The sequence below is a fragment of the Balaenoptera borealis genome, assembly GCF_965194805.1.
Source record: "Balaenoptera borealis genome assembly, chromosome: 8".
In the NCBI taxonomy this organism is placed as follows: domain Eukaryota; kingdom Metazoa; phylum Chordata; class Mammalia; order Artiodactyla; family Balaenopteridae; genus Balaenoptera; species Balaenoptera borealis.
Window position 1 is genome coordinate 94,708,587 of NC_138865.1, and position 14,317 is coordinate 94,722,903.

The following is a 14,317-nucleotide window of genomic DNA, read 5'->3' on the forward strand; positions in this document are numbered from 1 at the left end:
TGCGTTCTTGTCGCCCCGCGCCTTTGGGCTCGCCGCGCTGGTCCCTGTTCCACGCTCTCGTCCAGCCTATTCTATTGACTTTTGACAAGCCACAAGCCCCTCTAGACTGAAGGGTGAAGGAGAAAAAGGTCAACCTGACACTAGCAAGAGAACGGGCCTCCCCCTTATACATGAAGTAAAACTTCTGAGCATTTTGCAGAGAACCTCAGAGAGGGGCCCAGGGTACAGGTGGTGCAGCATCTGCCCAGCTGCTACTGTCTCCTGCAGTCAGTGCGCAAGTCACGCAGGGTCGAGAACTTCCTAGAAAATATGATGATGACAACCTCATTAAAGTTAAATGAGAAATGATGAATTGGGAGATTGGGATTGACATATAAAAAAAAATAATAATTAAATAAATTTAAAAAGTTAAATGAGAAATGTACAAAATAGATTTTTGTGATTCGGCCTTAACTGTCGTGGATTGTCCTATTTTGTGAATCTAAGCTAGAGACGTTTTGTTCTTGTTTTTTGATATTTAGGTTTGTACTCCTTTCTCAAGCAATAGGACAAGAAGGGAATTTACATAGAGACTGACTTCCTGTAAAGACTAAAGAGGAGCCATAATGGCCCCTTCACTCAAAATTAGCAATACAGCCTTTATACTGATTCTCTCTACTGGGGCAGGGCCAAAATTATTCCTTACAACTTTATTCTGAACTTTGACTTTACTAAATGTCGATCAAATGCCGTCTTATAGGTGACTTGGAAGTTATTGCTGCTGAAAATGAGCCCTGACATGAATATAAGGGAGCTTGAAGTACTCATGATTCTTCTCCCAGCACAGTTCTAGTTTCTGCCCTACAACAAAAATCACCTCCCCCGAGCACACACGTACTTATCTCAACTGCTGTTTAACCTTTCCCTGGGCTTCCTTTGTTACTTGTTTCTTTCTCTTGTGAAAGATTACAAAATTATGTGCCTTAACCACATACTTGTTTCCAAGTATCAATACAAATTCCTGAAAAATCAACTAAAAAAGCAACTGTTAACAAATACCCCACTGGCTCATTTTCTGATATATTTTATTTATAATACTTATTAAACTAGTATACCAGGCAGTTGTTTATTTGTGTAATATTGTCTTATTAGTATTTGGTTAAAAGGACACAAAAAAACATGTCCACCAAAAGTAGGAGTAGCTGGCTGCAGTTGTTTTTGGTGGGAATACCTGCTTTCATTGTAAGCTTAGACACTTGGGCAATAGGAATATAACTCATAGGGGACATGAGGGGAATGAACTCAAGTAGATAATTATAAATATGACATTATGCACAATGAAATCACATATATAGGCAACTGTGTGTTATAACCAAAAATATGTCAGAGAAAGGAGCCTACTGGTTTCATTTGACATATCAGCTGGTCAACATAAGCCCCAAATTCGTCCATAGCTTTGTTTGTACCAACATTTGTATTAGATAATTCTGATTAATCAGCTTCAGGAATTGGCACATGATATCCAAAACTACAATAACATGAAATTGTAAACACAAATGCCATACGAGTGTGTGTGTATACATGTGTGCATATACGTATTTACATACACACACATTTACATTCACAGGGGATAATTTCTGGCAGGTAATTTCCTACCTAAAGTTAAGTTCACTAAGACTCAGAAGATTAAACACAGCAAAAATGTATATAGTGACCATACCTCTAATACAAAAAGAACTAATGGTTCTTAAGGGATATTTCCATCAACTTAGTATAATTGGATGGATTAAATGCCCTTCTTCACACTGCATCTATAATTAAACCTAATAATGATTCAGACAGTTCTGACCTGTTGATTTCTCCTTTATAGAATTCATACAGTCTACCACCATGTTATAGTGCAATTTAATAGATTATGGATTCCCTTTAGCATTAGTTACATTCCAGTTCTATTATTTACCAGTGATGTACTTCATTGAATTTGGAAAACACTTTGACCTGAATTGAAACTTACATTTTTAAAAAAAACCTAAAGAAGGTTTTTCTGCAAGTAAACGTATTTCCATCATTCCTGCCAGAACACCTGTATATTTTATAAAGTTCATTTAAATATATAACTGTAACACATACAGTATTGACTAAAGATAGAATATTGGATAAATAAGGTAAACCATTTGTAATTAATTAGAATCCTAGTTGTAGTTCTTGGATAAAGGACTCTCATTAAGACCCTAGTGCCTTCTTATGATTAACTTTTCATGAAAAGGTGGCTAAGGGACCCCTGCCAGGAAGCAGTATTTGTATATTCAGCACACTTAAGAGTACTTATCTTTATTGACATCTCTCAGCAAATTCTAAGGAGAGATGACAACAGAGGTACAAACATGGAGTATGAGTCTAATGAGTGTCCCTTCTTTGCAGATTCAGATTTGGTTGTAACATTATAAGCCTTAAGGTCCCCAAATACTTAAATTTGCCTTATGTTTCTTCAGGTGTGTTCATCTTTTGCTACGGGCCCCAGACAATACGATGGAACATTCTATGAGTTTCGTACTTATTGCATTAAACCTTCAAAGATGAATGAGTTTCTGGAAAATGTTAAGAAAAACATACATCTTCAGACAGCTCACTCTGAATTGGTTGGATCCTGGAGTGTAGAATTTGGAGGCAGGATTGATAAAGTGTTTCATATTTGGAAGTATGGTATGATTTTTCCAGCTTAAGTATTCAGTATAGATTTTCACTCTTTTGAATGTTACAATACACTTACCTCTTGGGTCTATGTTACTATAAATACACACAGGTTAAATTCAACTTTTAAAGAGAGGAACAACAAATACAACAACAACAAAAAATGAATTCAGTGATTACTCCTCCCACTGGTACCTCTAACAACTTTTGCCCAAATTCCTAGGTATCATCATTGGGAAAGTGTGACATCTCATATTTCAAATCATGAAATTGTGAACTAGCCTTTAATGCTCAGAAAGAACATAGAATGGTTTATTGTATAGATCATTTATGAAAAATTTAAAGCATTGATTGCAAGAGCCCAAGTGGGTAAAGATAATAAAAGGGAGAGTTATTTTTTCTTATTGTTGAATCTGCAACTGGATATCAGGATTTTAGTAGAAACAATTCAGTATTTCTAATTTAGTTTAGTTGAGGTTCATGGGGATAATAGTTAACTTCCAGGCCTCACCCAACTCAGACTGAATAATTTGTTAAATTTAGGGAACCACTTTTGTTTTTGTACCCCAAGGTTTCAGGGAATTCACTATCATTACACTGCTCTAGGGAAGTGAAGGCAAAGGAATTAGAATTCTCCCCATATTGAAGTTGACTTACTGCTGGTTTAGTAGACAACGAAGAACAGGTTACAGGAATCCCCAGATTGTTACTCCAGTGTCCAATCTTTCTGAAGTCCACATAGGACTTGATGATATCCAGAGAACTTTTAGTAATTTCATTTAGTGTCTGGTCATCAAGTTAAGAGTCATTAATAGTGTCCAAAGTTAATATTCATCACATACTTTATTGTGAAAAGTGCTCATTCTATATTTAACATGGCCATAGTTTAGAGGATTTCCCTGTTGTAATAGGACAAACCCCATTAAAACACAATTTATGCTTTAATGTGCAACAAGGAGAATTATGTCCCATTAAGAAAATTACTAGTAAGATCATGATATAACTTACTTAAGCTCTAAGATAGATATTATTCCTTATCTCTAGCATAAACCATAGAAAACTCTTTTACCATTAACCTTAGGCCCTAATAATAAATATAGTGCTAGGCCTATACGTTATTAAATGTATATACCTGTTTGGGTAACAGAAGAGAAACAGTACTGGGTAAAAAGAATGGGTGTCAATAAGTAAGAGAATTAGCACTGTTTCTTTGGAAGCTGTTTGTTCAAAGAGGCTGAAAAAGCAAATCTTAATTTCATTTATGTTAAATTTAATTCAGTTGTACCTTGACCTGACTACCCACCACCAGCACTACCGAAGAAACAGTCTTTCTCTAAACTAACACTATAACTTAAATGCCTCAAATAATATGAATAAATAATATATACGGGGTACTCACTTGGTGCCAAACATTGTTCTAAGCTCCCTTCATATACCAATTCTTTTAATCCTCACAACAGCCCTGGAGGTAGCTACTATATCATTATCCCTATTTCACAGAATAAGAGACAGGCACAGAATGATCCAATAACTTACCTAAGTCTCACAACTACCTACTAAATGGTAGCACCTATAAAGCCCATTATTATATGTCATCATTGGTTGTTTACGTTGCCACTCCCCTTTAGACCATGAGCAACTAACTACATATGTTGGTATCTCTAGTGATATAACACATTGTCCTTATGTGGCCTCAATAAACATTTGCTAAATTGAATGGAACCCAGAAAAAGTACAGGTGATTTTATTTTTTTATTGATGTATAGTTGATGTACAATATTATATATGTTAAAGGTGTACAGGTGATTTTAAATCAAACAATTTTATTTTCCTTACTCCTGTTATTCCCATAGACAATTTTGCTCAGCAAACTGAAGTTCGGAAAGCCTTGGCCAATGATAAGGAATGGCGAGAACAATTACTCATTCCAATTTTGGGTCTTACTGATAAACAAGAGAGTGAAATTACTTATCTGGTGCCATGGTGCAAATTAGAAAAACCACCCAAAGAAGGTAAGTTCATCTCTCTAAATTACATTGAATTTTAATGAAGAACATACTTAAGATTTTAAGCTATAAAAACTAAAGTTCCATAGGAAAAAATAATCCTTTGTTTTATATCGGAATATATTGTGATTATAGAGATAAAAATGAATTTGAGCTCTTTGCTTACAATTAAAACAATGAGCCTTAAATAATGAAATTTTTTCCAATTTGGAAAAACTGTTAAAGTTTAGATATGAATATGAAATACATGGGAAGAAAGGTTGAGAAGTTGGGGATCTGGAACACAGAACACATGTATAGGTAGGAAAAGGATAATGTATGATATTTTCTCATAATTTAGTATTTTTTTTTACACAAATTACAGTTAATCTAAAAACAGTAAGTATATCTTTGCTTGTAAAACTTGGGGGAATGGATTAATTTAAACTGTTAAGCTGAATTACTGTAGTTTAACTTTTTTGTTTTCCTCTTATTTCTCAGTTTGAAAGTAATTATTAAAATTTATCTTCTTGCTGATTTCACTTTCTTACTGACTTAAGGGAAATATTTACCTCAACCTAATTTTAAACAAAAGGCAGACTTTTTAAAAGCATAAACTAATTTTTCTTTCCCCCATAATCTCAACTTCGTAGTGTATCTTAGATGACAAGAGATTTGAAATGTCTTATTTGGATCCTATCCACCAGGACGTCCCCTCAGCCTTCAGCACTGTCTACGTGAACTTAGTGGATCCTAGAACAGTGTCACATCTTGGTTATCTGCCTCTGTTGTTTATAATTCTTTAGTTGCTTTGTACTTTTTTTCCTTTTACTTCTCAAATCTACTTGTTCCCTAGTTTTTTTTTTCCTACCTGCTCCATACTTCTGACCAGAAGGTAAACTGATTTTCAAGTGTTTACCTGGATATTTAGGAATAATAAAACCACCTTCTTCATTTTTTTTCCCCTCAAAAATCTCACATATCACTTTGGGTCCTTTGTTTGCTGGCTGTTCCTGTTAGAAATGGAAACCTGTAGGGGGAAATTATACAAACAAAAAAGTGTTTCCTCTCAGAATTGGAAAGAAGGAAATATATGAGATCAGAAAATACTTTTCTTATTCATTTCTTACCTAGAATTAGACTCAGGCAGCTCAAAAATCCTAATCCTATCATAAATTCTCAATATTTGTTTAAATAACTAATTTTATAGATTAAAAATCGTTCAGATAAGAGCTTAATATAGCTTCCTTGTTCTTTGTTCTCTATGATAAGCTTAATAACTCACCCTTAAACATGGAGAAAGACTTTCTAAACATAAAAGCTAGGAAAAATGCAAGAAATGCAAAGAAATCATAAATATGTATACATAAACATTTTTATGTTTGATCCTCCAAATCTGTATATGTAGATTAGCCTTCCACTGGAACCACACTAACCTGATGAGAAATTTCTTGAATATCTTTTATAAAGTAATTATTTTCTCTCTATTCCAGGAGTCTACGAGCTGGTAACTTTTCAGATGAAACCTGGTGGGCCAGCTCTGTGGGGTGACGCATTTAGAAGAGCAATTAATGCCCATGTCGACCTAGGCTACTCAAAACTAGTTGGCGTTTTCCATACAGAATATGGAGCACTCAACAGAGGTATAGTTGTCCATTTCTTCTATGAAATTTAAAGTGTACTGGTGACCTACTAAGTTCCTCCAGTATTTTGTCACTGTTTTTGATTATGCCATATATTTAATTTTTATTGCCAAATATTTAGGGTTTTTTTGTCATTTTAAGGGTTGAAAATACCTGTTTTACATACTATTTATTTAGAATGTTAACCACTTATGAAGGCTTTTCCAAATGTTGAACTGCTTTCTTCCATGATACATCAAAATGATAAAATTAAAAAACTGCAAGGAGCCTAAGAAAAATCTGTTCATCTTGTTTTTCCTCTAAATATATTTTTATTGATTTTTAAAAATAACATTACTTGGGATAGACTGTTTGTCTCTGAATGAAAAAGTAATACATATTTTTACAGAGACTAAATATCATGGCCATGACCAAAGGTGGAAAAAAAACATTTTCCACTACTTAGAGATAATACTGTTAACATTTTAGTCTTTCTATTCCTGTGTCATTCATATATATGTAGGTGAATGTATATATGTGTATACATATATATTCATATTCATATATATGCTAGAAATAATGCATATGCATGATTAATGACTTCCTAACACTCCACTGAGAGTAACATATGGCAGACAGATAGATAGTACATATCTTTAATAAACACCTATTTGAGGCTTTTAATGTTAAATTTGAAAGTTACTGCAATCTGAATTTCACATTTTTTTTTTTTTTTCAGAAAGATATTTGCCACGTATTTCTTCTTTAGGTCTTTTTTTTGTTTGGTTTTGGTTATTTTGGCTGTGTTGGGTCTTCGTTTCTGTGCGAGGGCTTTCTCTAGTTGCGGTGAGCGGGGGCCACTCTTCATCGCGGTGCGCAGGCCTCTCACTATCACGGCCTCTCTTGTTGCGGAGCACAGGCTCCAGACGCGCAGGCTCAGTAGCTGTGGCTCACGGGCCTAGTTGCTTCGTGGCATGTGGGATCTTCCCAGACCAGGGCTCGAACCCATGTCCCCTGCATTGGCAAGCAGATTCTCAACCACTGCGCCACCAGGGAAGCCCTTCACAGAGTTTTTTGTGGCAAACTCTAGAAAATGCATGTATAGTTCATCTGGAAGGATAAATGACCAAGAATAGCTAATTCATTACTTCCCTCTGCCTCCTCAACTTCCTTACTTGAATGTCCAGTGGACATCTCAAACCTAACATATTCAAAACTGAGCATCTGATCTTTACCCAGAAATTTAACTTCTAGTAATATATCCTAAGAAAAGAATCCGAATATACCAAAAAAAATATTTTCAAGCTGGAAAATATATGAAGAGGAGAAAAATTATGAAAATTATTAGCTGTCTATCTCATACCACATGCTAAAATAAAATTCAAATGGATTATAGATTTCAATGTAGAAGAAAAGAAGTCATAAAATTACTAAAATAAAATATAGATTTTTTCTTCGGCTGTATCAGGTCTTAGTTGCGGCACGCGGGCTCTTCGTTGCAGCGCGCGGGCTTCGCTCTAGTTGTGGCGTGAGGGCTTCAGGGCACGTGGGCTCTGTAGTTTGTGGCACGCGGGCTCTCTCATTGAGGCGTGCGAGCTCAGTAGTTGTGATGCGCGGGCTTAGTTGCCCCACAGCATGTGGGATCTTAATTCCCTGACTAGGGATCGAACCCGCATCCCCTGCATTGGAAGGTGGATTCTTTATCACTGGACCACAAGGGAGGTCCCACTAGATGCTTTTTTAAAATAATATGGATGAGAACTATATTTCTAAACCAAAACACAAATGAAAACAATGAAGGCAAAAAAATCAAGTGATGAATTTTTTATAAAAAGGCTCAATCTTTCTGCATGCCCCAAGACACCAGAAATGAAATTCAAAAGCAAAAAGAAATGTAAAAACATATGCAAAGGTAGATGTACAGATGACTACTAAATATATATTTAGGAAGACGTAGATTAAGACTATAAGGAGATGCCATTTTCACCAAATAAAGACATACTTATATAGATATAGTACCAGAGAAGCTGGGAAAAAATGAGTACCCCTACTGTGTAGCATATACTGGCTTAATAATTCCCCACCACAAAATTCAGCAATATAAATGAAAAGCCTTAATTTTAGAACTATTTTTGCCAATATTCTAGGAAATATGCATATTTGTATAGGTGTGTTCAGTTACACAGGAAGGAAATTTGAAAGAATATAAAATATATAGTGGTCACTTGAATGATGAAAATATTTTTTAAGTGGTATTTTAATTTTTATAATGAACATATATAACTTTTATAAGAAAAAACTGAAAATGAGTGTGCACACTTTTTAATCTTAAATTCATTCTCAGTGGAGAAAAGGGAATAAATAGTAATATGCTGAGTATAAATCAGTGCATCATTTCTGGACAACTTATAGTATGTATACTGTACCTATATAAGATATTCCCTTTGGTTCTCTTAACTTTAATTTTAGGAGTTTACACTGAGGAAATAATGAGATCCAGACTGGTTGGGTTTGAATCCCAGCTCCACCGCTTACTAACTTTGTGACTTGGAGTGAGTTACTTAACTTTTCTGTGCCTTACATTGCTCATTGATAAAATAATCATAATCATAACCTACCACCTAGGATTCTTGTGAAGACTAAATGAGTTAATACATGCAAAACGCTTAGACCAGGCCTAGAACATAGGAAGCACCCAATAAATGTAAGTAGTGATTTGTCTTTGACATTGTTATTTTTATAAATATACATGATAGGTGCTGCTCTAAGGAAGTTTTTGTCAGCATTGTTTATGATAAGGAAACTTTAGAAACAATGTGGTATGACCCTATGTATATAATATACTTGTAATACACAGACACACATATATCATATATATCATGTGTCTAATATAAGCATAAACATATATGCTGTGTGCCTATAAATACATAAAAATATAAAACTACATACATATATAGGGCTTCCCTGGTGGCGCAGTGGTTGAGAATCTGCCTGCTAATGCAGGGGACACGGGTTCGAGCCCTGGTCTGGGAAGATCCCACATGCCGCGGAGCAACTAGGCCCATGAGCCACAACTACTGAGCCTGCGCGTCTGGAGCCTGTGCTCCGCAACAAGAGAGGCCGCGATAGTGAGAGGCCCACGCACCGCGATGAAGAGTGGCCCCCGCTTGCCGCAGCTAGAGAAAGCCCTCGCACAGAAACGAAGACCCAACACAGCCAAATAAATAAATAAATAAATAAATAAAAATTAAAGGTGCTAATAATTATTAAAAAAAAAAAGAAAAAAAAAGAAAAAAAAAAATACATACATATATACATAAATATGGAAAAGATACACCAGAATAGCAAAGTGATGAATTCTGGGTGGTAGGATTAGAAACTATTCCTGCTTTCTCTTTTTGTTTATTTGCATTTTCCAAAATCTATACAACCAACATGTATTACATTGTAATTATTTTTAAATTTTTAAATAATTTAAGTAAAAGAACATTTATTTCAGTATTTTGTAGAATACCACACTATTTTGAATGATATAAATAATCAACAATAAGGGGCTGGTATAAAAAGTTGTTATATCTATGGGACAGAATTCACATGTTAAAAATTAATAGCATTGTCATAGAAACTTCTCATTGTTGACTTTTTTAAATCAATTACAAAGTATAATATACAGTAAGACCCTACTTTTATATTTCTCATCTTTTAAAAGAAATACAATAAATATTAATACAGGTTTTCTCTGGGTGGTTAAGTTTCAGCTACTTTAATTTTCTTCTCTGCATCAGCCAAATATTCAGTGGTGAGCATAATTTTTTTATAATCTTGCTTTTTCAAAATAAAGTAAAATCCTTCTGTTTCTTCTTCTATAAAACCAGTTTGACTAATTAATTTATAAATTTCTCTCCCAAATCTTTGACTCCTCTGAAATCTTATCACTAACATACTTAGTGCTACCTTTTTGATAATCACTATTTTGATTTAAAGAATAGGACTTTCAGTTTCTGATTAATATTTCTGTCTTTCTTATTTGAGTAATGCCACAGTCTTTAGAATCTATTTCTGGTTTATTTATTTCTGCAGTTCATGTTCTTTGGTGGAACGCGAGTGCGGATAGCCGAGCAGCTGGGAGACACCAGTCTCATGAGGATCCCAGAGTTGTGGCAGCTGGTAAGCTATTTCACTAGGTACGAGTTATTCTTAGAACAAATTTCATTTAGTCAACAACTTTATATACCTTCTTATGAATTTTTTTTTCAGTTCGGGAAAGTGTCAATTACCTAGTGTCTCAGCAGAATATGCTTCTGATTCCTACATCATATCCACCACTGGAATAGTTTTCCACGGACATACAAAGCATTGCATGAACTGCCATAACATGTGTCTGTTAATGGTGCTTAAATTCTTCCAAGAGATTCTTACTTTTATTTGAAGGAGGTGGTAAGCTAATTTGCTATATCCCTTGCATTTTTTAAAAGCTACTCTCTATCCACTGTCACCACCACTTCAGGAAACAGTCTGTTCATTTTCCCCTTGGTATTTCAGTATCTGTCACACATTAAAAATAGTTGCCATTACTACAGTATCTTGATTTTTCATTTGTTTCAGAATATCTCTTGTTCTCTATTTTGACAACCCTCTGCTTTTATACCATTTTCTTACATACAAATGATTGTTACATTTCCATACCTGTGATAGTATCGTTAAATTATATGCATAAATTATCAACCTTTTCATCATGTCTGTTTTTCTGAGATTATAAAAGTTTTTGTTCAGTAAGGTTTTCTTTATAATACCAATTGGGATCCATAAAAAAATCCATTAATCATTTCTTTACTACAGAAAAGTACAGTATCATCTGTGTCATTTATGTTAATTATGGTTTTTACATTAATAATTAATTACTTGGAAAACAATGTTATTAGGTCCTGGTATTAAAGCACATTGATAACTCATTGGTTTATGTGCTTGCAGTATCTTCATTTACAGTTAATTTTACTAATTTTTACTTCATTTTGGATCACTGTTTAATAAAGATACTCGGTCATCTATTTGGTTTTTTTTTTAATTGAAGTATAGTTGATTTACAATGTTGTGTTAGGTCATCTATTTGTTTTAATGAGATTTATAATTATGGAAATGTCTGCCCTAATAAAAGCCTACATATACAATCTGATTCTTTTTATTGTGTTTTATATTTTTATCCTCATCTCTGGAGCTATTGTTGTGTTGCCATAAGGTAATGAGACAGTAATAATGTACTATCTTTATTGTAAATATTGTCACCTCAAGTAAATAGCCTGCAAGTAACCTTATAAGAATTTCTTCAGTACCATCACAGACATACTAGGATTTTCTTACAACTTTAGTTTTTATTTTAGTTGAGTGCCTCAGCCTTCTTAAACTAGATTTGGCACTTCTAAGCTCTCCTGGTAGCTTGTACTTACTTAACAGCTATGTTATTTTATGTTTCTAACATACTGCAAAAACAATAAATTATGAATTAGCTATCTATGGGAAAACTGAAAAACAGGAAGCACGGTCACCTCTCACTTACCTGGTCCTCAGGAATCTGAAGGACAGATGAATTCCTAGTAAGGCAAAGAACACCCTGACTCTGAAGGCTAAAATCTGTCAGACATGTTAGAAGCATTGGTTTTGAGTTTTGACTACGAGTCTTCCACCTCAGTTTTTTGAAAAGTTGTCACTTACTTAGGGAATGAGGTGGTGATGGTATGAATTGCAGTCTGTGTGGACGAATTTCCTCTGGCATGAGATCAGCCGTGTGCTTAAGGCCATGTTTGGTCACATGAAAGTGTACAACTGGGTCTGCCTTTTCCTCTTTCATTCATCTTTGGACTAGCTAGAACATTTCCTGGTGATGGCCAGGGGCCCTTTCATCCATCCAATCCAGAGCCCTGATGGAGGTTTATAAAGCAGCGGCAGACCAGCGTTCTTACCATGTCCTAGACAGAATTGGAGAGCCAGTAGAATGATGGGCTTCACTCCGCTGATGAACTACAGGTGCTTCCATTTGCTGATGCACCACTGGACCAGGAACACGACAAAGCTGGCTGGGACAGAGGACATTGCAGAGATGACACAGATGGACGTAATTATGTCCACTAACATGTTCTTGCAAAGAGAAAGTCAGTGAGAATCTGAGGGTTCACTGATGCAACTGAGGACTCAATCAAGGCAGACACACACATGCACACACGCAATATATGAAGAATAGCCCAGGGAAAAATACCTTTTCAATAAATAAAATAAAATTATTTTATTCAGAGTTAAAACATCATTGAGGTGAAAAAACTGACAGTGCAAATGCAAAATTGATTTCTCTGAGTTCATGAAAAAGTCTGGTACCAAAATGAAACTATTGAAAGAGGTCTGAGAGGGAATTTCCTGGCAGTCCAGTGGTTAGGACTCTGCACTTCCACTGCAGGGGGCCTCGGTTCAAACCCTGGTCGGGGAAGGCCCGGCCCAAAAATAAATAAATAAATAAATGGAATTTAATTTAATTCAATTTAATTTAGTTTAATTAAAAAAAGGTCTGAGAGTAGCCTAATGGGGTTCACTTTGGTTCAGTTTTTGACATTATAAGACCAGCAGGTTGTAAATTCTCACACACAAAAAGGACTGCTTTGGTTTGAAAACTTAATAAATGCAGAAATATTAGTGTGAAGTTACTCAAATAAGTTAAATTCTTCTGGCTGTAAGTAAACTGGAAAACAACAATGTATAGCATATTAATCTAACAGAAACAAAAATTCTAACAGATTCTTGTTATAAGAACGGTCTTATACACCCATTATACCGGGTCATATAGGATTCCTAGTGACCTATACTGATACGCTGTAGGAGATAAGCAGAAACAATAATTGCCATGCTCCACATATAGGATCTACATTTTCAAGTATTAACTGGAGCTCGGTCTTGACTAGTGTAAGATCACTAAGTGCCAGTGATGGCTTTGTATTTAAAAGTCTTAAACAATAAGCTGTTAGGTGACCATGTTTACCTGCCAACTACTCCCATGTACCAGTTACTCACTGAAACATTATTTATAAAATAAACATATGGAAACACTTAAAAATCAATAGGGAAGAAATAACAAAGTTATGGTACAAATGTCCCTTGGTATTTCAGGGGATTGGTTCCAAGACCCCAGCAGATACCAAAATCTGCCATGCTCAAGTCCCTTATAGAGAACAGTGTAGTATTTGCATACAATCTATGCACATCCCCCTTATACTTCATCATCTCTAGAATACTTATAATACCTACTACAATGCAAATGCTATGGAAATAGCTGTACATAGAATGTAAATGCCATGTAAATAGTAGCCTGTGGGCAGCAAATTCAAGTTTTTTCCTCTCTGAACTGTCTGGAATTTTTTTTTAATGTTTTTGATCCGCAGGTGCAGAACCCGCTAAAGCAGAACCCGCAGATACAGGCCAACAGTATACTCAAACACTGGATTATTGGGAAGTATTAAAATGAATGAACCATATCTGAACAACTTACTTTGTTACCTTTGTCTCTTAGTCTCTCTGAGCTTCTTGGTTGCTGTTTTTGTTTTAATCTGTAAAATGGAAATATGAACTTCACAAAGTGAGATGAAAGAGAATACGAAAGAAAAGATTAAGTAAAAGACATTAATATACACGACAGCTCCTACATGATATCAGGCACATTAGAATCTGATATTCTCTTGTCTGCAAAATAGGTATCATTGATGTTCTCTGAAAGAGAGAGGAATAGGATATATGATTTGAGAATAATCAATGTTTATTAGGTTAAGAATGAGAAGGTCAGCGAGACAGGAATGAGGAAAGAATTAACCAACCAAATGAGGGCCTAGCTCTCATTGAAGAGGTAATCACAAACGAGACTCTAGTCACATGAATCTACCAACAGGCCTCGTTCCAAAACACTCACAAGCTCAGGACCTTTATTCAATGAAATATACTTTGAAATAGAATTTATACTAAGGCAGCCTGTAAAGTTATGACTTTTCTCTAACTATTTTCAATGTT

The 14,317-nt window shown here is 35.0% G+C and overlaps 2 protein-coding genes across 16 annotated transcripts in view; one reads left to right on the plus strand and one right to left on the minus strand.

The window, feature by feature from the left end:
• The window catches only part of LOC309634265 (uncharacterized protein), a 39,660-nt gene that overhangs the window by 16,147 nt on the left and 9,196 nt on the right, over positions 1-14,317 (minus strand). For 2 of the 12 annotated variants that reach the window (XR_014247911.1, XR_014247912.1), the window contains exons 2-3: positions 13,806-13,863; positions 12,235-12,348 (exon numbers count right to left, since the gene is read on the minus strand). The gene's annotated coding sequence lies outside the window, so the exon portion shown is untranslated. Of the gene's footprint in view, positions 1-4,688; positions 5,686-6,919; positions 7,388-11,986; positions 12,349-13,805; positions 13,864-14,317 lie in introns of those variants that run through there. The other 10 variants (XR_014247913.1, XR_014247914.1, XR_014247915.1 and 7 more) reach the window with 10 other exon arrangements.
• The window catches only part of LOC309634246 (protein NipSnap homolog 3A-like), a 28,114-nt gene that overhangs the window by 441 nt on the left and 13,356 nt on the right, over positions 1-14,317 (plus strand). Inside the window, exons 2-7 of one of the 4 annotated variants that reach the window (XR_014247909.1) lie at positions 2,472-2,682; positions 4,524-4,682; positions 6,149-6,298; positions 8,747-8,829; positions 10,030-10,076; positions 10,358-10,444. Coding sequence is in view for 3 of the 4 variants with exons in the window: in XM_082404210.1 (XP_082260336.1) it covers positions 2,472-2,682; positions 4,524-4,682; positions 6,149-6,298; positions 10,358-10,444; positions 10,535-10,611 (684 nt within the window). In the remaining variant the exon portion in view is untranslated. Of the gene's footprint in view, positions 1-2,471; positions 2,683-4,523; positions 4,683-6,148; positions 6,299-8,746; positions 8,830-10,029; positions 10,077-10,357; positions 10,445-10,534; positions 11,451-14,317 lie in introns of those variants that run through there. The other 3 variants (XM_082404211.1, XM_082404210.1, XM_082404212.1) reach the window with 3 other exon arrangements.